At 45.9% G+C, this 22,515-nt stretch overlaps 1 protein-coding gene across 1 annotated transcript; it reads left to right on the top strand.

Moving 5' to 3' along the window:
- On the top strand, positions 1-22,407 carry LOC120895294. Its single transcript, XM_040298510.1, has 9 exons — positions 1-1,000; positions 7,520-8,885; positions 17,181-17,361; positions 20,008-20,137; positions 20,485-20,625; positions 20,765-20,834; positions 20,942-21,099; positions 21,176-21,383; positions 21,764-22,407. Exons 2-9 carry the CDS (start codon positions 7,528-7,530, stop codon positions 21,939-21,941), a joined length of 2,424 nt encoding a protein of 807 aa, XP_040154444.1. The 5' UTR covers positions 1-1,000; positions 7,520-7,527; the 3' UTR covers positions 21,942-22,407.
- The last annotated feature ends 108 nt before the right edge of the window (positions 22,408-22,515 follow it).

Here is a 22,515-nt window from a genome sequence, read left to right as displayed (position 1 = left end):
TCCAACCGTCGACGGAGGCGCACCGGAGGTGTCGACGAGTGTTTCACGGTTCGCGCCACCATCGACGGACAGACTCGAGTTGGTTTAACAGATTGTTCGTGCAGTTTTTCCTTCAAACGTGAAACACGAGCTGTGTGTGGGTTTTTTGAGGTGTATGAGTGTAAATTTCCATTCCGCCTTACCCGCTCCACCAAGCTGCTTCTGGATCGTTCGGCTAATGGTGCCGAATTTACCGACCACCGGCACCACCGGGCAAGTGCGACTGACAAGTGTTGTGCGAAGTGTGTCAAAATGAAGGAATGAGAAAACACAAAAGCATCATCAAAAAAAAACAGCGCCTATCAAAGCAAACAGTGGCGGTAGCAGCACCCCCTTGGTGAAGTTCTCGTCAACTCGTGTCGCGGTTGTCGCTGTGTTGTGGCGGTCGGCTGGCCGGGGGTACCGGGTGTCTGGCGCTGATTTTGTGAAATGAATGTTTTGGAGCCCACCAGGGCTTGACACAACACACACCCGTCAGTGTCGCGGAAGTGAAGAAAGAGGTAGGGGAAGCGTTTCGGCAAGCGATGAGGCTACGGAATGAAACCAGAGCAAAGCACACGCAAAAGGTAGTTGAACCGTGCGCGGGGGTAAACAGTTGATGGATCCGGTTTCGATCCACCGTCGCAGGAGGCGTGCAGTGAATAGAAAGCAAATGGTTACTAGATTTAATGGCTAGGGGCCACAATTAAAGGGTGCAACTAAACAGAGAAGGGGTCAAACCATAACCTACCCCTTAAAGGGTCGACAGGAGAAAAACTTGCAACTGTTAAATGTGATTTTCCGCTGTGAAGGAAACAGGTGCCCTTCAGTATCAGTGTTTATCGTAGTGTTGTTAAAAGGATTACCAAAACAAAGTTGAACACGCTGGTGCAATTATGCTGAAGTAGTTGAAAGAACGTGCCATTTACGAGTACCTTTTGCAGCTGATTGAATATAAAAAGCCAACAGAAACTTTAAAAAGGTAAATAAAATTTCAATAATCGTAGACAATGGAGTTAATGTGTGTGTTTTACCAACTTGCCTACAAAGAGGTATAGATTTTCCATTATTTCCACATTTGCTTTACTGAGACGCATCCCGTGGCAGCATGTCGTTGTCGCCGTCGTCGTTTACTTGCAACTTAGTGTCAAGGTTATTAATAGCCGGGACAACCTTCACCGACCAAGGCACCGACCGTTTTTGGCATAAAAATAAACGCATCTTCACGTCCTTCAGCGTCCCACGCCGTCCATCGCCATGACCTATCGGAAAGGCGGAAAAGGTTAATTCATAGCTCATTAGACTCGTTCCACCAGACCATTTAGTGTAAGTCGTCCATCAGACCACCAGTCGAGTGAGTGTAAGGGAGAGACAAACAGAGAGAAAGAGAGAAAGAGAGAGAGGAAAAGCTTTACAAAGTTGAAGTAGGGAACATTTTTGGACCGTGGTAAACCGCACACAAAAAAAAACGCTAATCGAGCGCAAAATGGGATCGCTTGGCATGTTTTGGACGGCATGTCCGGTTCGGCTACTGGACGCTGGGGCAGTGTGGATGTTTCAAGCGTGGGTGAAGCGATATCGGTACGAAAATAGATCAATCTTCTTCGCGGGGTTTTTTGTTGTTGTTGTTTGCTTTGCTTTGGCGGCCGTTGGTGGCGATTGGCGTCGAAAGGGATTTCGGGAGGGATGGGGTGCGTGTTTAGGGTTACTGTTTGACCTCGTTCAAAAGTAAACAGCGATGGTGAAGGGAATTCCACCTTTAGATGCGTACATTCCGCGTCTACCAGCTGATGGAAGTGGAGGTTATGTTCATAATGGTTCCGTTGTAACTTAATTATATGCTTGATATTGGGGTAGAATTTAAACATATACTGGATAATCAAGCTGGGATTTTCAGTAGGTTTTCCTAGTAGTAGGACTGTTTCTTATGGCAAATGAACTGTAAATGATGGGAATTGCACTATTTAACACACTTTTTGGACATTCACATTGGAAAACCCTTTTGCGATTTTCTAAAAAGAGTGCCATATAAAGGAATTCCCATTATATGCAGTTAATTTCCCATAAGAAAGAGTCACGAAAGTATCCCACAACTAGTAGAACCTCTGAAAAACCCTGTAACTATTATTTATTAAAAATATTAAGTGAAATATCCAGTCATAATGTTTTCTGACTGCTTTAGCTCCATTACAGGGTTTCTTACGATTTATTAGTCAGTTCCCATGATTGTTTGGTGCGTTCCCACAATTTGTTGGTCGTATCCCATAGATTTTTGGTTCGTTCCCATAATTTATGGGTATTTTCCGATTGGATATCAATACAATTGGACTAAAAAATTCTGGGAAACGACCAAAAAATCGTGGGAACGCACCAAACAAATATGGGAATCCACCAAAAAATGATGCGAACCAACCAATAAACCGTGGGAAACTCTGTATTGATTAACATTTCTTTAAATTTATTACAAAGTTCCATTACTCTTGTAGTCGAAACCTTATGAAAGATTTATTTAAGATGTTTGGGCTACATACAACTAGGAACCAGATAAAACTGTGGCATCTCCAATTCTATAGAATACATTTAAATCAGTCAGCATGATTCCCTAAATTCTGCCGAATCCTTCTCAAACCATCCAAACAAGAATAGTAACAATTTGGAAAGCAACAACACTACTACTAATATTTTTTTCTTCTAATAAAAAAAATCATTCATAAAACCAAACAAACCCCTAAGCTGCAGTGCAAAAATACAAGTGAGCTTCAGTACAGTCACCCCGCAAACTTCCCTCCCACGGACTATTGGCGCTGACCGGTACGCCGTCTTTTAATAGGTCATGTGTGCAAACATTTGAGCTGTCCCCCTCGGGTGCGTTAGCAAGTGACTTGTGCGAAAAGAAAAGAAGGGAAAAAGGCAAACAGTCAGTGCAAAAATAGATTGGATTTTGCTATTCCCTCTCATGTCTTTTTTTTTTTGCATTTGTTTCACTTTCTCAACTCGCGTTTGTCCGCGTGTCCGCGCGTCACTTTCAATTTCCACGCGTACGAACGCCGCCCGTTCTTTATTGCGCGGATCGTGTACCCAGTGCGCTTGCAAATACACACACACACAAAAGCGAGGGGATTTAGTTTTGCGGAAACCCGGTCTGCACTAAGAAGCGGAGAAAATCGATTTAACGGTGCAAACGCTGCTCGGGTCGGTGAATGTGCATCGGGTATCAGACACTTCCAGGTTCTCGAAGGTCACGTGGTCCTGTACACCAGCCTGCAAGGCATTCTAGTGATGGGGGTGCCCAACATTGCATAAGGAGTTTGATGGAGTTCTGCTAAGTGCATTAAATCGGGAGCATAATACACGTGACCCACACGGGAGGTAGCTTCAAACGAATGTGCCACGTGTGCGTGTGTGGCAAAGTGTGATGCGGAACACCTTGCATTGGAAAAGCGATTACTGGAGTAATGATTCTACAAACTCTTCCCGTGCTGCTTCCCCTTGGCGAGACCGGTTGTAACCGACACTTGGCGGTTAGTGTGTGACCCGGTTTGGATTTGAAATAAAACTGCCTTCCCCGCAGCGGGCAGGCTCGGCTCAACCATTACCTACTCCAACTTCGAACACACGCGATGCTCGCACTATGCTGGCACGATACATAAATTACCGCCCGTATTAATTCCCCCGCCCAGGCGTGCCAGCGACCATTCATCGCGGTGTAATGGGATACGACAAACGTGTGTCTATTTAGGGGGAGTCGAAGCAGCACGAGACTCTTCGCTCAACCCGTATTACTGCTGCGACAACACGTAACTAACGACGAACGCACAAAAGACACTCAAGAAGTCACGCTGCTAATGGCGGCAAGCGTGTGATCCTTTAGTGCTACGATCATTCCAATCATGTTGGCGTAAATATCGCACCATCATAAAAACCCCACGGGCACACACCCACACGCCGAATAATGAAGCCACTTTTTGGCCGACGAGAGTGTGAAAAGCCACCCCAGCGTCTTAGTGTTGTGGCGGTTGCAAAACTATTCACACAACTGAAAGGGGCGGCCCCGTGCAAAAGCACCGCCAGATAATGTGAGCAAAGTGTAGCGAATTCGATTACAACTACAGCCCTCGGTCACGCTATCGGGCGCTCCACGGTATGGATACATCCTTCCAACCAGTCACACAGTGAAGAAGAATCTTCAAAGTGTTACTTTTTCTATGTTTTGCTTGCGCAGATACCTACACGGTTTCACCTTGAGCACAGTATGCAAAAAAAAAAAACAACTGCTCGCGTGTTGTCGCGTGTGCTTTGCAGTGGCATCAAAGCAGTCGTTGATTGATGAGCTTTTTCTACAAACGATATTACAGCGAAGAGGATAAAAGAGGATAACTGAACCTGAATGGCAACAATTTGGGCACTAAATCGTTTGGCAAAATGGGAAGCAATGCAGAGCAATGAGCAGTGCCAATGGGTCCAGTTTGAAGGGGGGAAATCCAAAAGGAAAATTGGTTTAAAACATGTGACCTTGAGGTATTGATGAGCTTAGTGTTGGAATGGTTGCGGTGAAAGTGCCGGCAGTTGGACAGGTTATATTTTCACCCATCTTTTGACTTTTGAGCCTTTCTAGACAGTTGTTCGTCCTTTACACATCGATGAGGATACTCTTTAGCAATGCTTCTGCAAGAAAAAGTCTCTTTTCAGTTCGTTATCTTAATAACAGCTTTAAATTGTATACCTTTAAGTGTCTAGCACAGGCGTGAATTATATATGCTCCACTAAAAGTCTTACAGTCGCGTTTCCTAACAGTAATGCTCATGTAACTAGTCAAAATTGTTAAAAAATGATTCTGACATTGAATAAGTATATTCATTAGTCTTTAATGTTAGGAAACATATTCTTATTTGTACTTCATGTCGACACCCTAAACGTTTATTCAATCCAGTAACCAAGGCTTAGAACATTACAATCAAAAATTAATTATAATATTACTTGGGTTTCTGTCAATTTTTTAAAGAGTAACTGCCTGATTTTAAAAGCGCTGTGATGCTTCCTCAGATAGAAGCTAGCACATATCTGGGGCAATGCATAAGGCAATGCACACCTTATTGTTCCGAGTTAGGCTGAATGTTAAAAATTAAATATTTTTTAGTTATTTTCTGTCTAAATCATAGAGAAGAGGAAGCCTATACTTAAAAAAAAGAAACCTTACACTTGCAACTAAAAAAAATATTATTAAAATGTCTATTTCGTTTATGATTGGTTTTTATTTTCGCCTTGACAAAAAAAGCGATGGAGGCGCCTGGTGTGCGTTGAAATTGTTTCACATGCATAGCCGCATCAATACAAAGTAGTTTTTTTTACTCATTTCATTCCATTTGGAGGGCCATACCTAAAGGGCAATGACTTCAGCCAATAATTATCTCTATTATAGCGTGCTCTTTGCCCATTCCGTCCTTCGTCCTATCGCGCCTCCCCACCACTCCTTGCCAGGGGACTTACGGGGCAACAAACAAAAGGGGAAGCATAAAACAAAAGGGGTAAAACTCACTCACGCAAAACAAAAAATCGCGTCCCGTGTTCGCTTCGCAATAACAAAAATGGCAAAGAAATAAATAAAGTGTTAGAGTTTGCAACACAGACACCAAACGGTAATCAATAATCGACGCTTCCGAGTGTGACCTGTCGGGCGGGAGGAATGTGTACACCGAAGCGGAGGGGGAGAAATAGCAGGGAATGGAGGGGCTAGGAACCACTTCATTCGATGGAAAATTTCCAATCGGCCCATAGTTCGTGTTTTTGTTCCTGCAGCGGTTTTCGGCAACTCATGCCACTCGTCTCGCAAAGTTCCCTTGTTGGATGGATGGGAAAGAGAGGGGGGGGGGGTGTATGGAATAGCAAAATAACGCAAGGCGGATCTTGCATACCATCGCAGCGCTGGAAAACAAATTGCCGATCAACAGCAACAGCAACAACAGAACTGCAGGGAAAATCGAGCAAAGATTAAACCGGATCCCGCGCCTTTTAGGTGCGCAAGTGTGTTTTGGGGGGTCGATTTTTCGATCGAATCCACTGCCTATCCCAGTGGCATACATGCGTCATTCTACGGTGCTTGGCGTACGTCATTCCGGGGGTTGAATGTGAAAAACACACTCACACAAACGCACCATCTTGATCAAGCTGCTCGATTCACTTTTCACCCTGCCGAAGGGATGAGCGTGCAAACACGACACGGGCCGGAACGAAAATGGGCAAACGTTCTGGTGCACGGTTCCGGTGTGGGGTGTGGGAAAAAAAACGCGCAAACCGAAACACGGAGACACGTCGGTGTCGTGAGATTACCGATACGTGCTTTTAACCAAATTGACACTCTATCTAACCTACTTTACATATGTCTATTCGAATGGGGAACTGTCGCTGACAAGTGGAGCGATAGTTTATTGTTCCAGATTTGTTCGGTTTCATTGTTTGAAAATGTATAGAGACACTTCCCTTATTATCTTATTTCACTCATCTTATTTCACTTTCATTCATTTTTTCGAATTATAAGGGACTTCTTTTCAAAATAGTGTTAATCTTCACTTTTATGATTCGCAAAAACGCAATCAAATACCTCTGGTTTAACCACATAACGCCAAACATTATTGCTGTATAAATCCTTTCCCACGAACTTCTACTAATTCGACATAAAACCAATAAGATTTACGATGTGGCGAAAGCGAAGTTTGTTATTATTATTACCATTGGCGTTAAATTTGTAATTATGAGTCACATTTGTTGATGCAAAATACGATCATTACCATTGGCAATACCATTTCATCACACATTGGTGTGAAATAAAAGAAACAATTCGGTTGGTTTCGTTTGTTTTCCTCCTCCTTCTCCTTGGTGGCGACTTTATTTATACACCACAACACTATGGGCACGTTGGGAAAATAATTTATTCTTTTTTGGTGTGTACGTTTGCATAGTGGAAACGTTATACTTATAAGTATTCTTAAAGCCTTCTAATGGTTTAATATGTTTCGATCTTCGAGCAAAATAAAATGCACCATTGTCAATTAAATTGGTGTTGTCCCACAATGCCGTTAAACAGATGCTGTGCATATTTTTCAGCTTTTAAATCGGTTAAGACCGAACGAAACAAAACAGAAAGTTGAACGCTACAGCAGCGTCCCATCTGGTTATTGTTATTTCCCCCACCTGTGCAGCCCCACTTTGCTGGTTAGATTTGATTTATGGCATCGTTTTTTCGCATCTTTTTTGCCCTCGGTGTATCCATGCTACGGGACGAACTGCACGTGTGGTGCTAAAGAAGTGTATAACAACAACAAGCCACAACCATAAACCAGTACGTGACAGATGTTATCAAAACAGCGATGCTTGGGAAGGAAAGAAATAAATTCCACAAGCACAACTGCAATAAAGTTTTCGCTTTTGATTATTTTCCTGTGTTATTTGCGATTCGACAGTGTGAAAATAAATAAAACTTTCTACCCTTACTCCCCGATTTCAGCTGTACAGATGGATGGATCACCGCCGAAAACAAACCGGAAGGTACGGTTTTCTCTGCCCGAACCAGCCGTCCCGGCCGTACCCTCGACGACGCCCGTCCAGAAGCAGCGCATGGCCCACGGTACGATGCAGTACGTGAACGGGACGCTCATCAGCCAGTCGCAGCAAACCGCAGCCACCGCCGCCCAGACGCGGGCCCACCAATCGCTCCAAATAACGCCCACACCGACGTCCGCCACCTCCAGCCTACACGCCAGCTCGGCCGGCTTCAAGCCAAAGGAGCTCAACAACAAGATCGTCCTCCATCTGCGGCCCTCGGTAAGCTCGCTCGACAGTGGCAGTGAGCTGTCGTCGCCCAAGGGTTCGCCGGGCAGCTCGAACGAGGCGAAAACGGCACGCCAGAAAGCCTTCGCCCAGAAGGCCGGCAACAACAGCTCCGCGTCACTGTCCGGAGGCACCGGAGCGAGCAGGTCGCTCAAATCCTTGCCATCGATCAATCAAAAGTTCCCCAGCTCGGAGGACGTGAACAACAATGCCGGAAGCCGGCAGCGATCGGGCGACGATCTCGGCGGGCTGTGGAACCACCCAACCAAGAAGCCAACCATCATACTGCGCACGATCGCGAGCAGCGGATCGCAGACGCACCCTGCGAAGGCTCCCCTAACGGCGCGGACGCGTGCGAAATCGATGGGCAAGCTGCCGGGCGGTGTGGCTGGACCGGCCGGGCGACAGTCAAAGTCACTCATTTCGCCACACCTGGCACCGATGGACGGTGCGTTGGCGAGGGGACAGGATAGCACGACCCACGGCAAGTCGGGTGAGATGAACGGCGGAGGTGGTGACGCAAAGGATCGGCGGAATGAGGAGATCAACGTGTCTAGTATTATTCGACAGTCGGGACAGCCGGCTGGAAACGGGAACCATCGTTCGATGTACGGCAAGGGCGGACAGTTTTTGGCCGTGCCCGAGTACACCGATCGGTACGAGGGCATGGAGACGGCCGTTTCGGCCACGCTGAACGACGAGGAGGAGGACGAGTTTGAGGACAGTGAGCAGGACGGTAGTGGTGGTGGTGGTGGCAGCGGGACGGGCACTGGTGACGAACGGAACGGGACGACGGCCGGCGATCAGTCGGCGAATGGGAACGATTTGCTCAAGGGCGGCCTGGTGGACGATGGCAAGTTTAGGTGCGCGCGAGATACGAACCTGGGACGCGATCGTAATACGGCACAGTTTTGGGACTTTGTCGAGCGGTGGCGTACGAATCGAGCGCTGAAGAAGCTGGAAAGTGCCAACCATGAGCCGAGCGCACCGGTCAGTACAACGGTGCTAATGGGGTCGGACCGAGGCAAGCCGGAGACGAAAAGGTAAGTGGAAGTTACTGATTTAGATGTATTTGCAAACCGTTGGAAATGATCTGATTATAATATTGACTATGAGCAGTCCAATAGTAAACTTATGAGAGAACCATCTTCCTTTATTTAGCCATTTTGTTTACTAAACAATGTTTACTGTTGCCTATGACTAAGGTATATGTGATCATTTTATTAGCCTAAGTTTCACCAAAACTACATAAAATCGTAAAACAATTCATTATACAACGTAAATCAATTCGTAGAATCTCAACCCCTGCGAACGGCATGCACTTAAAGCTCGAAATATTTCACATCGGCTGCTTTGCAAGCTTTCGCAGACTGGCTCCGACGCATGAAACATTTCAATCCCTCGCGCACGCTCCAAATTGGTGCGATTTTCCCTCGCTAGCGATACTTTTTGTAAGTAGTTGCGACGGTTTTTGACGTTCCGAATGAGGGTTTGTGTGGGTTCAAGATGGCCGCCAAAAAGCACGCGCTGGTGTGCCGTTGGATGATGGAGAAAATTAAATGGCCATTAAATTAACAATTTTAAATTAAATTTAAAAATAAATACAAACTACCAAACCATTCCATCCACCTTCCCCTCATTGCCATATTTACATCTTTGCTCCGCCGTCTCACTTGCTATCGTATCAGCTGTTCCGGTGGTAGCGTTTTATGTACTGTCTTCATTCCCTGGTGGATTTGAGGCGCTGGGGAAATCGGAGAAAGCCGGTAAAGCACTTTTAATGATGCTTAAATACTAAACTCCTATGAAAACCACCAGCACTGAAGCAAGATTTGTATAATGGTCGTTGGTGTCGATGCTCAAGTATCTTACCATACGACCATTTATGATTATGAAATATAGATTTATATAGAAAAACAGTTATTTGGAAACGTTTTTGAAAGGCGTTGTGAGGGTTTTTGGTGAGTTCAAGAAGGCCGCCAAAAAGCTCTCGCTGGTGTGCGATTGTGTTAGTGGACAAAATTAAATTCTCACCAGCACAACGAAAGGCGAAAGTGTTCTAAGTGAAGTGGGAGAGGGAGTTACAAATGCTCACATCGAATCTAGCACTGCAGGCAAGCAAAGTACGGGTAGAGCAAATGAGCGAGATGCAGCGATAATCGAACGTCAAAAATCCGCACCATGTTGTACGGGGTTGCTGGCCGTCTGGCGCGTTTTAAAACAACCAGCCGAGCCGTTTGGCTCATTCACCGTCCAACAGCTCTTAGTGTACGGTCGTGCTCGTTCGCTCGTCTCCGTGAGTCGTTCCCTCGAGTGTGATTACGACGTCGTGCGTGTACGTTTGTGTGCAATTTATACAGCATTGGCCATTGTTTTCCGTTTCACTTCCCAATCTCCTGAACGCGGGCGTGCCGTTGTTTGTGGTTTGACTTTTCGAGAAAATCCACACCGCGGGCTAATAATAATCAACTTCCGCGGTTTTATTAGTTCACGAATTTCGTGTGTGTGTGTGTGGGGGGTGTGTGGTCAACTGGGGCGATAAATAATTCCACGAACTACCGCGTTTGTGCGTTGGCCAATAAGAAAAAAAAAAAGTTCGCAGAAGCTCCAGCCGACACCGACCGTTAGTTGCCGCTTTCGTACGCCTTTCTCCAGCAGCGCAGCTGAAACACGTGCGTCACGGTGTGTGCCGGACGCAGTCGGAGCGCAGCACGCCGCGGGCATAACAACACGGGCACTATAAATCGTGAGTTATATTTATTTTCAAACTGCACCACTGTGGTTCGCGGTGTATGCGGGCTGCATTAATTTGATGGTGAATTTTGAGCGAAACGAGCTCGTCGGTTGATGATCGATCGGGCGGCTGAAGCATGATCGGGGCATGGTGGTATCGGATGTGGTTGATGTTGATTCTTGTGTTTTATGAATCGATTACGATGTCTTTTATGGCTGATGGGCCACAAGTAATATTGTAATTTACATATGAACTGTGTTGTCCGAGGTAATTTTGGCTAGTTGCATAAGAATTAATTATAAAATCTGATCTATATTTCCAATTTTCTTTACATTCCTTGCACTACCGAGAATCACATCCTGCACGTGATGGCTTTACAGCTTCACCCATGGGACGTTCAATTACGATTAATTCTGTCCTTATTACACGTTCCATAATTATTCGGGTAACTCAATTTCCCCGATAGCAGCAATTACCCGCATATTTATCGTTGCACACGCGTGCTGCCGATATTAACGGTTCAATTTTCCATGCCTTTCTTTCTCAAAAAAAAACTCACCTGCTTAATCATTCAACCGGCGACCGGGCACGAAACAGATAGCGATCGATTTGGAAATGTTAAATCCGGGTGCAAATGTTCTGTCGGTTTCCATTTGCCCTTCATAGCTTTTCCCCCGACCGCACCTTGCGAGTGCAGAAACTCTTTAGCAACTCAAGGGTGCCCAAAAAAATATCAGCAAGCGAAAGAGCAACGGTGTAAGGGGAGAGCTACACACACACAGCACATAAATATAATTAAACGCCACTTATTGGGCCGCGGAAATGAATAGGTAAACAAACACGGACTGCACGCTGTCCGTTAAAAATATCAATCCAGCATCGATCCCCCACGAACGCTGTCTGGAAGGGAGGTTGTGGTAGGAAGGATCGGAGCAGGGTTTAAAAAAGGTGAAAATATAATACAGAAAAAAATGCCACACCCACCACGCTCCGCCTAACCCCCAAAAGTACGGCGGGAAGCGTAACTGACTGAGAGTGGCCGTGTGGCATTTGACATTAACGATCGGCTACCGAAAAACGCAACCTCATCCCACAGCCGAGGGCTGTAGTCCTTCGAAATGGAGGCGAAAAATTGGAACAAACATTCGCGCTTGGTAGGTCCACACACGTGTGTGTGTGTGTGTGTGTGTGTGTGTGATTTTTATTTTTGCACAGCAGCTTTCCCTTCCACGCCCTCCCAATTGGGGGAAGCAGGGAAATTGGGAGGAAAACTGTCATCACAGAAATGTTGAAATAAAAGACATGCATGAAAACGAACAGGCCGTGCGATGTGTTAACAGCTTCGGCAACCGTGGCGGCGGCGGCGGCGTCGTTGGCAGCCAGATCGATTTCGATAGGCGATTATGAACGAAAGCGTGCACACCGCGCGTCCCATATTATTTATGGCGATGGTTGAGGTGAGGAGTGAGATAATTAAAGGTAGAATAAACCACACAACACCGATAGTATCGTGATCATCATCATCATCCGGCAAAAAACACGGTAGACAGTGGTTACACCACCGCCGCTGTGAAACCTTGCAAAACTGTACAACGAGCCAAACAACGGCAAATTCACATAAATCAAAGTTGCTGATGGCGGATGTCTCTACAACTAGTAGTCTGTATCGTAAAAGTTCGCTCGTGCGACAACCGTTGCATATTGCAAGGCGTTTTTCGAGGTTTTGCCATCCAAAACACCGGAAGCGTCTGAACGAGATGGCCGGAAGAAAGTAATTATCAACAAGCGGGAGGTAGCAGTTTGTAAACACTGAGCTGCGTTGGTCGTATGGTAAACTTCTCACCAATCGTTGATTCCAAAGAGGGAGGGAAGTTGCTGTAAACGATGAACCCCCTCGCTCGATCGTTTTGCGATCGGGAACAAAGATATGTCAACTCAATTGCAGCTGGCAGGCGCTGAATGTGACTTGAGAAATGGGATTCCACGAGCCATCGGGTACGGCCAAAACACACACAGAGTAATTAGCTCCGACAGCTCCGGAGTTGCGTGATAAATAATGGACCAGATCGGTATCTGAAATTGACTCGGCACGCACCGCCCGGCAGCTTGTGCATATGCGGTAATTGGCAGCTGATAATACGCCCGTCAGTGCAACAAAGATTTTAGCCCAAACAGACCGAGAGAGAGAGAGGGAGATTGCTCCACCCGGCAGCTCGTAAATCAAAAGCTGGCCAGATTTGCAAACAAACAAGCATCATCGATCTGGTCGGAAACCTATCATCGAGCCCAGTTTTATGTTCGCCTACCAGAAGATTTGTTTGAGTATTTTGCGATCGATACACCTACACACACACACACACACACACACACGCACAATCACTTATCGCACACATTACTCAAAGCAGTCAAAGCAGCAGCTATTTACTTACAGCGCCACAGTTAAACACTGCACACAGATTCTACTACAAAATAGATAAATACTAACAGCCAAACAGGTAGCGCTACCTGTGCGAAAACTGTGGCGCTCTGTGGCGGACCTAGCGGGCGCTTCGGTGCGGGCAAAAATCCGCCGGGGAGTGAAGTGAACATTTTGACCGCCTCCCCACGTACGAAAATAAACAAACTCACTTGTTTTAGCTGCCCCACGACAGCTTTACGTGCGAGAATTATCGCCGGGATCTGCAGAAGAGGAAGAGTGGGTTGTTTTTTATCACTGCGCCAGCCTCTCACGCTAAGTGATCTTCAAAGGGGCTGTACCTTCCAGGCATGCATCTTCGTCTGATTTATCGTCCATATCGATCGATCGCAGTGGCGTTATTAATAGCAGTCCAGCAAGCGTTTAGTAGTTGGAACACGGAAGAAATGCGGTTCAGTTCTGTTCGACGTTGAGTAAAGCAGTGCACGGAGAGAAAACGACCAATTCCCCTCACAAGGTACAATCAATCAACGAAGCTACGGCGGCAGGAAGATCGCGCGCTGTACAAATTAAATTCCCTGTCAATTGACCCGCCACGAATCACGCCGAGTGGATTGGGTGCAATGGGTGGGTGATCTACAAAGTATGCTCATTGTCACTTCCCGTCCCGGCTGTTCAAACGAAGAAACAATTATATCTAAAGTTGCTTAAAACCGGCTGAAGGTGTGTGAGCTGGCAAGAAACTGGAAGCAAAATGTACCACCAACGAACCAACGGCAAGACCGCGTCGGTAGAAAGAAACGTTGTAGGATAAATATTTACCCACCAAAGAGATGAATGTATCGCACATGCCGGCACCACCGCAGCGTCTTCGGTCCGGCGGCCAGTTCGAGCCGTAGCGATCGGGCACCGTGATGACGTGTTTCGCAGCAATTTCGCTTGCAAAAGAGGGATGATATGGAGGTTTTTTTTAACCCCACCAGCACTCTCCTGGGTAGAACATGGATGGACCTATTTGTACAGGACTGGGGATTTTCGGGCGTGTGCTGCCGCGCTGGAAATGAAGATGAAAAATGGACACCGCTTCAACGCCTGTGCAAACTTGCCAACTCTACAAAGATTCGTCTTTGCCCCTTCCCAAGGGAAAATACAAGCAGATCGTGTGTATCTGTGTATCTATGTATGTGTCTGTGTTTATTGTGTATGCGGCAAGGACGTTAATGTTGTGATAATTTATCATACCGTATTTAAACTACCACTCGTGCACGAAATCTGTGTCGGGTTTCATTTACACAGGCGATAGAAAAACGCTCCACAACTAATGGTCCGATGTCCAGAAAAGCTAATTAAACATCAATCCAGTTGCTATTGCCAGTTTGCACATGCATACATCACAACCCTCCTATCTGGCTGGCACATCTTGCCTCATACAGTGTATTAGTTAATCGCCGCTGTTTCTTTAGTGACGTTGAGTGAAGGAAGGAATGGTTTGAAGTTTGATAACATTAACCGCTAGCACCGTTATCAGCCGAAACCGAAACCCCGCCAAGAGGTCATGCCGCAAAACTTTCACTATCGAATCGAATCAGCATTTGTGGAGTTGAAAGGGAAGGACATGGTAGTACCAGAGAGAAAGAAAGATAGAGATGTGGGGGGAGGGAGGGGTATAAAAATAAATAAAAAATAGCATACCTCCGAATGCCACAAACGTAAACATCGAACTAGTATGACTGCTACAGATTAGAGGTTAGAAGTGATTGTACCCTGCCCGTACGTACGACTGTACCGAGCGGTTACGAAATCTCTGCCCCAAACCAGTAGATTTGATGATGCGTCTCGGGTTCAGTTTTTTGGTCGTGTGTTTTGCTTATGGTTTTGCACTTTTTTGACCTTCTTTTTACAATGTTGATAGGAACTAAGACGCAATATGTGTGCTCTACGTCTTCAGCATTCGGTAGAGCATCAAATGGTCGAGATTCGAGTCTTGCAAGGCGGTGATCACTGACAGACACGTTTCGTGCGAACACGTTTCTTCTTCGTTCGCGGAAAACCGTAACCCATACCACATGTGGCTGCTGACGTCTCACCAAGTCATCCCGGTCCCTATCAGCCGACCAAACTTGATGGGAGATCATCAATGTCGGGAGATCCTATCCTCTGAAGATCGCATGTAAGCTGGGGCATTGATTTTCTTACGGGAAATTCAGACAAAAACGGTATCCATCATCGCACGCCGAGAAGTGTAGCCATCTGGTTGATCGATTAATAGGCTTGATCGAGCCCGATCGATGATGGATCCGTTGCAACACTGATCTGTAGAACATCGCTCTGGATTCTTGGAAATTTTTGACCAAACAAACGACCTACGGTGTGATGTACAATTGTTATAGAAATTCAGCATCTTTCAACACCATCCTAAACACGATCCCCTTTGTAGTAACGATCAAAGAAGATAATCACTGCCCTTGTAACCAATAGACGACCTATCCCGTTGTTCACAACCACTTGTTCACAAGCGTGCTATTATCGCTAATGCCATCTGTGGCATGTGCCGGGTGCGTACGATCGTTTTCGAGTAAGTGTTTAAAAATACTATTCCCCAAGCGTCATGTTTGCACTTCGGACGGGTGCCACTTTGCGCTACTACGCATCTACGCATCTTGAAGGCGCTCCAACCAGAGCGAAAGAGAACATTTTTGGTTTGGTGTTTTTGTAACACTTCAAAGAGATTCAAAGGATTTAAAAGGAATTTAGCTAGTGTACCGAACATCTGTTTCAACGTGTCGGTGCACGTAACGAGTTAAAAGTCAGTGTAAACAGCTATTTTGTGCTACGTGGTACACCTAGTGAGGGAAGTAGAACTATCTCTGGATGTAGTCGAACAGACGCGGTAAGCATTCTATTCTGTTAGTAAACGATCAAATGGATCATTGTACAAGCATTAAGCGTTGCACAAGTTATTGGATTAGTATTGCAATCATTCGCACCTAACAAGGTGCATTGAAGGTAAATTTCGACGACACCAGCTCCTCCTTGCCATGAAAGTCTTCCTTAAGCAGCGCTCATTAGTATGCCACTTGTACCACTGTGACCTCAGCCTAAGCGACTTACGTGTAATTGCGCTTGGCTTGATGGCTTGTTTGCTTTCTGACCCATTCGGCGTGCGTCTCGTCTCAATTAATGAGCCTATTAAAATACAAATCACTCATCAACTTCGCTCAACTGCTGGTAGGTAGAATGCGATGGCGCGGAGGGAGAGTTTCTGGAACGGCAGTACTTACAGTAGTACACTGGCCAGTACGCGATGGCACTGTACGCGCTCGCACCGGAAACGATGTACTTCCACGAAACGCAGCCCGCTAAGAGTATTGCGTCAGCAATGCACTTTACGGTGAGAGAGAAGAACTGGCCCTCTCCTCCTCTTCCCCGGAGGGAGGTGACATGTAACTGTGATGTTAACCCCGTGATTTGGTAGTGAAGCAACGCCGTCCGACGCGGTTGTGCTGCTGCAGCACTCGGTGCCCAAGAACTGCTATTTATATCGATTGATCGAGGGCAAGAAACTGGCGAAAGCAGCCGGTGCGTAGTTTGGGAATGTGGGAGAGAAAAAATAAAAACATGACATGCTGTGTGGGATACCCATGTGGGAAATGTTGTACTACTTTACTGCCCTCGCCGCAGCATAAACACCGCCCTTTTTGCCGTGTTGGGTGTGTGTGTGTGTGTATATTGCATGATTTCGTCGCCTTTTCACGTCTTGGTTTTGTGGAGCTCGTGTAAGAGATGCTGTTCGCTTGGGCAGGACCTAAATACACACACACGGGTAAAGCACACGCTGTTCGGTCAACGGCATTCGGTGTGAGCAACTCTGATGCAATGCTCCGTTTTGCGATGCAACACAGGAGGGAATATGCGAGGGGTTTACAAAATCCCTTCCCGAGTTGCCGAGTGACATGGGCCATTTGGAACGAAATTAAGCCGGCTGCAATGGTGCAATGGAGTTGGAGGGTACGTTGGGGTTTGTGAAGAGAAGAAATATTTCTTTTAAATGCCCTGAGCAGTTCCCGGGTCGCAATTGGGTCGAAAATTGACGTCATTAATTTATAATTGGGTGGTTTTTTAAAGAAACTAACAATCATTCTTTGAACCTTTATTGAAGATCTGTTTGTCAATTTTCTTCTTTCACAGTCCAACACTCAGCTCACGAATACGCGCCCTCAGGATGAGTCTCGAACAGGTGCCGACGGTGACGACGCTGCTGCGGGCATCGCGCGACGCTAACGAGTATCTGCTGAAGGAAGTGTTTCGAGACATACTGGAGAATGGTATCTCAAAGGAGAATCTCAACTCAACGGATCGCAGCGGAAGGGTATGTATTTCACGTTATTTTGAGATATTTAATAGAATTTCTTAAGAATGAACACAGCTGAAAACAAATATTACATAATAGTATCAATCAGTATAGCTTAGCCGGATGTATCTTTATCGACCAGTAGTATGGTAACACACATAACTTACCTTCAAGTGGTATGAAAATGCATCATTTTTCTTATTTGGCCTTGGGATGTAAATAAAGTGCAAATTATTGTCCTTTTCCATCGTGTCTATACAAGAGCAACGGCTCCAATGTTCCTTTCGTACGCCCGGGACACACTGCTGAGTGATAGCTTCCGTACGATTCAGGTTAATAATTGAAACTCTCTCAAACGAGCATAGCATAGCAACGAATTGGAGCGTGTCATCGGACTTGACAGGCTTGCATTCTGCACACAGCATCACATTTCTCTATCTGTAAAGGTACAGTGTTGTAGATTGAAATGTGTATCGTTTTGTTCTTTGCTTATATAATTGCGAGTGTGCTTGAAAATGCACACAATTCCAGTATACAACTGCTAAGAATTCTTGTTCAGTTCGCAATGAAATGTAGTTTTTAAAGCTAATGCTTCCTGGAAAAGCTTTGCCGGCTTTTGCCCGAGATTAATTAACCGTTCCACGGTATGCCGCCCGAGCCAGCTTGAGCTATTTGCAGCATTGACGTGATCGGCCGCCGCGCAAATCTTGACTCAATTGGAAGGTTTTTAATCACTTTCCCATTGCCGCATTGTGTCGGCGTGGATGTTTTCGTGGGGCATGGGGCACCAGATCGGTTAGTCAATTTAAACACACACGCCAGCAAACCAGATCATCTCGCTCGGCCATCCAAGTGAATCATCCGCGACTGACCATTGAAACATGACGCTTTTTGCTACTTTTACCCATCTGAGACTGTTTCATCTTGAAAAGGAAACCTTTCGGAAAGCAGTCATTTCCCGACAAACACACGCAGGGATAAACACACCGGAGACCATAATAGGTTGACCAAGCGCTTGTGCCATGAATTCTGCTCGGTAGTAAATAATTTCTCTGCTTTACAAACACGTGGGAAAAGGAAATTCGTAAGTCCACCTAGCAGCACCTATGCCACTGGGTTTATAGTTTTCCGGGGAGCTATTAAAAGGTACATAAACTCCACGGTGCAGCCACAAAGGACAACAAGCAACGGTGGCGAAACTGGCGCAAAACAACAATACGTTTACACTACCGTCCGGGTTTGGTGCGTTTGTTGTTCCATCCCGTCCCGGTCCATTCCGAGCGGTGATTTGTAAACTATTTCCACGTTGATCATAATGCTGCAGCAGCGGTGTGGTCGTTGAGAAGGTAGAAAATTTTAAATGTTAAACTAGACAAGACCAATATTCTCTAATGAATGCAACACTATACCACTGCAACGATCTATGCAAAACAACAACAAAAAACGAAAGAAAACCGATCGTTTTGTGCTCTTCACGATCGTGTAAATGGGGTTTGGAAAAGTCGGACGGACCCCCTTCCATCGCACTCGATGCGAACGGCGCAATTTGTTTACGCTGTTGACGGGCGTCACATTTCCCACCTCCCGCTGGCGGAGGAACGTGTTAACGGGGTCCCGCCGGTCCGGTTAATAATTGTAATCCATTTCGTGCTCGACAGATGAAAGAAAGGTTTTCCCCCGACCGGGGCAGATCGCAAATCGTGTTTGTGTTTTTGCTGCCTGTAGGTGGCATTTATTAGCTAGTTCCCCCTGGCACAATTGAAGCGACAGGACGGTGGCAGTGGAATGCATTAAAATGCTTGGATTTTGTTGGTTTGGCCGATCCTTTTTCCTGTTTGTTTTCTACGCCACAGTTCGTGCTGTTCGTGCACCAGCGTGTGCCGTGTTATGAGCGGAACCATGTACATGTTGTTATTTTGCAATATTTTGCCAAACCTTGCCACGTGCTTAGAAAAATTCTACATGATTTCAATACAACTGTAACGCTTTTATTATAAGTTTGTTATTTATTCGGTTTTATTACCGGCAATTTGATGTAAATTATGGTTCGAATATGCTTTTGTTTTCATAATATCGCTAGCAACGACCTTTGATAGAAGACGAAAACCTTGATAATTTTATTTTCAAATCTCGTCATTTCAATCACGACTCGTCTATACAATTTGACCTTACGGTTGTAGAAGCGATTTAATCCGGTTTGGCCTTCTGGTCTTTTCTATTTATAGTAAATGTAAATATTAGGCTTAACGTGTCTGTACATTGTTGTTTCGCGAGAGACTATATTTTTGTCGTACTCAATCGAGCACATTGTAAACTATTTTCCAATTCTATAAAAGATTATCCAATGGTTTGCATTTAAATAGTACCTAAAATTGACAGAAACTTGACATACATCGAATTTTGATCGCAATAATTAGTATGTTGATCGGCTGCAAAACACCTTTGCCTAACCTTCTGCGTGTCGCAACGTGACAGCTGGCTACTTCCTATACTCTGCGGTCCAACTTCCGAGTACACCGGGAAACGGTGGTCGGTTGGTCCCAGTTCGTGTTTGTTTGGCAATCGTAAAAATAATAAATTCACCCCATGTAACTCCATACATACGTGACATAGCGTGCCGGTACGTAGAGGTCTGATCGTTTGTCCCTTTCCCGCTACTTCCAGACGGCCATCTCGTACATCTGCTCAACGAACTTAACCAACTTTTTGGAGCTGTTCCTGCAACTGCCCGGCATCGATGTCAACAAACCGGACAACGAGGGCAACACGCCGCTGCACTTTGCTGCCCAGGCCGGTAAGTGTACGGGGAGGAATGGTTTATTAATATGCAACATGTTCATGTTTCGAAACTTTTGAAAATATATGTATGCAGAAGGTGTTGGTTTATAATGCATCAAGTGCGTGTTGTATGATTAACCTTCTTTGAGGTCATTGGCCATAAGGAACGGTGATGTTGGTTGCATACACTACTGGCAGTATCAATTGAACACTGAGCAACTGTCTAAAATTAAATTTAAAATGAATTTGGATCCTTGGAATCCTCAGAGTTGAGTCATTGGATCCTCCAATCAAAAACTGGACAACTCAAATCCAAACTAGCTTAATGCTATTTACCCGCTTATTTCTTCCCACACACACCAGGCCTCTCGGACGTGGTCAACATGCTGATCACCAAGTGTCGCAGCCTGATCATCGATCCAAAGAACAACCTCGGATTTACGCCGCTGATGAAGGCTGCCCTCCAGGGCAGGACGCGCTGCGCCAAGCTGCTGCTCTTTGCTGGTAAGTGTCAGACCGGTGAGCCGTGCGTTATTCGGTGAAGATATTTTCCATTTACCTTTCTTGCTGTTCCCCCCCGACTTGCGGCGTCCGTGTTTTTCCGTTTGCTTTCGTCATTACGTGTTTTCCCTCCCTCGGACAGGGGCATCGCCAGTCGAAACCGATACCGGACGAGGATTTAGGGCGGAACAGTGGGCACGCTTTTGCGGCAGGTAAGCAAAGGAAACCCCGTCCCGACAGGCAAGCAAACGGGATCTAATCATCCTGAGTTGTTTTTCTCTTTCCCTCCCTTCTCCGTTTTTACATCATCACCCGACAGGCACACCTGTGCCGAAACGATAGAACAGTGCGCCCGGGCCCGACTGCTGGACAAATCGACACCGTGCGGTCGGTGGTCGCACGACATCAACCTACCGGTGGACAAGAATGCGCTCAAGGCACGCAGCTGCAGCATTACGCCACAGCCAACGCAAAATGGTATGTTTCCAGTGGTCCATCCTGTCTGGTGCTCGAGGTGGTCTTACCGCATCGGTGTTTCGTTTCATTTTTGCAGGCTTTCGCTCCAAGTTCCGCAAAGTATTTCCGTTCAACTTTAACTCCTCCAAGGACACGAAGGCGGTCGTCAGCAAGGAGGGCGAAGAGAACTACACCAAGGATCTGGTCAACTACCTGAAGTCGGCCACACTGTGCGTGAGTGGTCCGGCACTATCCGCCAATCGGAAGATCATACAGAGCTTGATCCGACCGTTGGAAGTACCAAAGTAAGCGTCGACAGAGCCAAAAAAAAAGGGAAATCGCTTGTGGTTTAGGTACACTGTGTTGATCGGATGACTAACAACCGCTGTACACCAAACGCTGAATTCATTCGATTGCCAAGCTAACTAACCCCCCTCTGAATTGACTAACTCGTCCTTCATGCTTTCATCGAGGCCGTCCTCCGCTAACAACAAGGCCAGAAAAGACCTGCATGTTTAAAATTTCGCTTTACCTTATTGGCCAAACTCATCCAAACCATCGGAAGAAGGAGAACGGATTAGCCACATTGTCCTGCATGCGCTTCGGGAGGCGTTTGGTTTTTGAGGGAGGTGGTGGTTGAGCAGTTTAAGATTGACCCATCTTTTTAATCCCTGCTTCATCGTAGACTTGAGGTGACGTATGCAAACAATAATGCACTCATCAAAAAGTATGAAGCATCGCTGGAATCCAACGGATCGGCCGAAACGGTGCGGCGTGCTTCAGTGGATGGCAGCACCACCGACAGCCGGAATGGAACGCCATCACACTCGCCGGTACCGGTCAGGGCGAAGGTACGGAACTAGACGAGCTCTCCAGACCTGTGTGTGTCTGCGTGTCAAACTGTACAGAAGAGATTGAGATATTTAGTCTTCTAGAATACATGCATAATGCGCACGATATGGCGATGAAAGCTCTCTGTTGATGCGACATCTCGTCCTCTCCTCAATGGACCTTCCATCCAACGGGGATGGTAGTTTGTATCGATCCTTAAGGTAAAAGATGCAATGATTCGAATGTGAAGTAAATGTAACACCCACTAGCATTTAAGTGATCTGTCCACAGGTGCGAGGATCATTAGTGTATGAATGGAAAGTTAGAAATTATCTAAAAATACATAGCGATATGTTATATGTACGATGTAAAATACAAGCTGTAAGGGAGGGGGAAATACCCTTCAACAGTGATAATAATTAGATGCATTAGAATAATCGATCGTCAAATTGAACAGTGAAATAAAGTATATTTTAACAACAATGCAGGGTGAAAACAGCAGTGAGATTTTGTTACTTATAATCTTTTTTTTTAGTTTATTCGACGTTCCAACTCTTATACATATCGAGTGAGGTTCAATTCCCGGCTGTTTCCTTCATCATTCCT

Source organism: Anopheles arabiensis, chromosome 2 (assembly GCF_016920715.1).
Source record: "Anopheles arabiensis isolate DONGOLA chromosome 2, AaraD3, whole genome shotgun sequence".
NCBI lineage: Eukaryota > Metazoa > Arthropoda > Insecta > Diptera > Culicidae > Anopheles > Anopheles arabiensis.
Note: the sequence above shows the minus strand (reverse complement) of the source record. Positions and strands in the feature narration are given on the sequence as shown.

Coding starts and splice junctions, on each gene's coding strand:
- LOC120895294 (XM_040298510.1), top strand. CDS start 7,528: ATGGATGGATCACCGCCGAAAACAAACCGGAAGGTACGGTTTTCTCTG. Junction 17,362..20,007: donor CAACGGATCGCAGCGGAAGG/GTATGTATTTCA, acceptor CGCTACTTCCAG/ACGGCCATCTCGTACATCTG. Junction 20,835..20,941: donor TGGGCACGCTTTTGCGGCAG/GTAAGCAAAGGA, acceptor ATCACCCGACAG/GCACACCTGTGCCGAAACGA.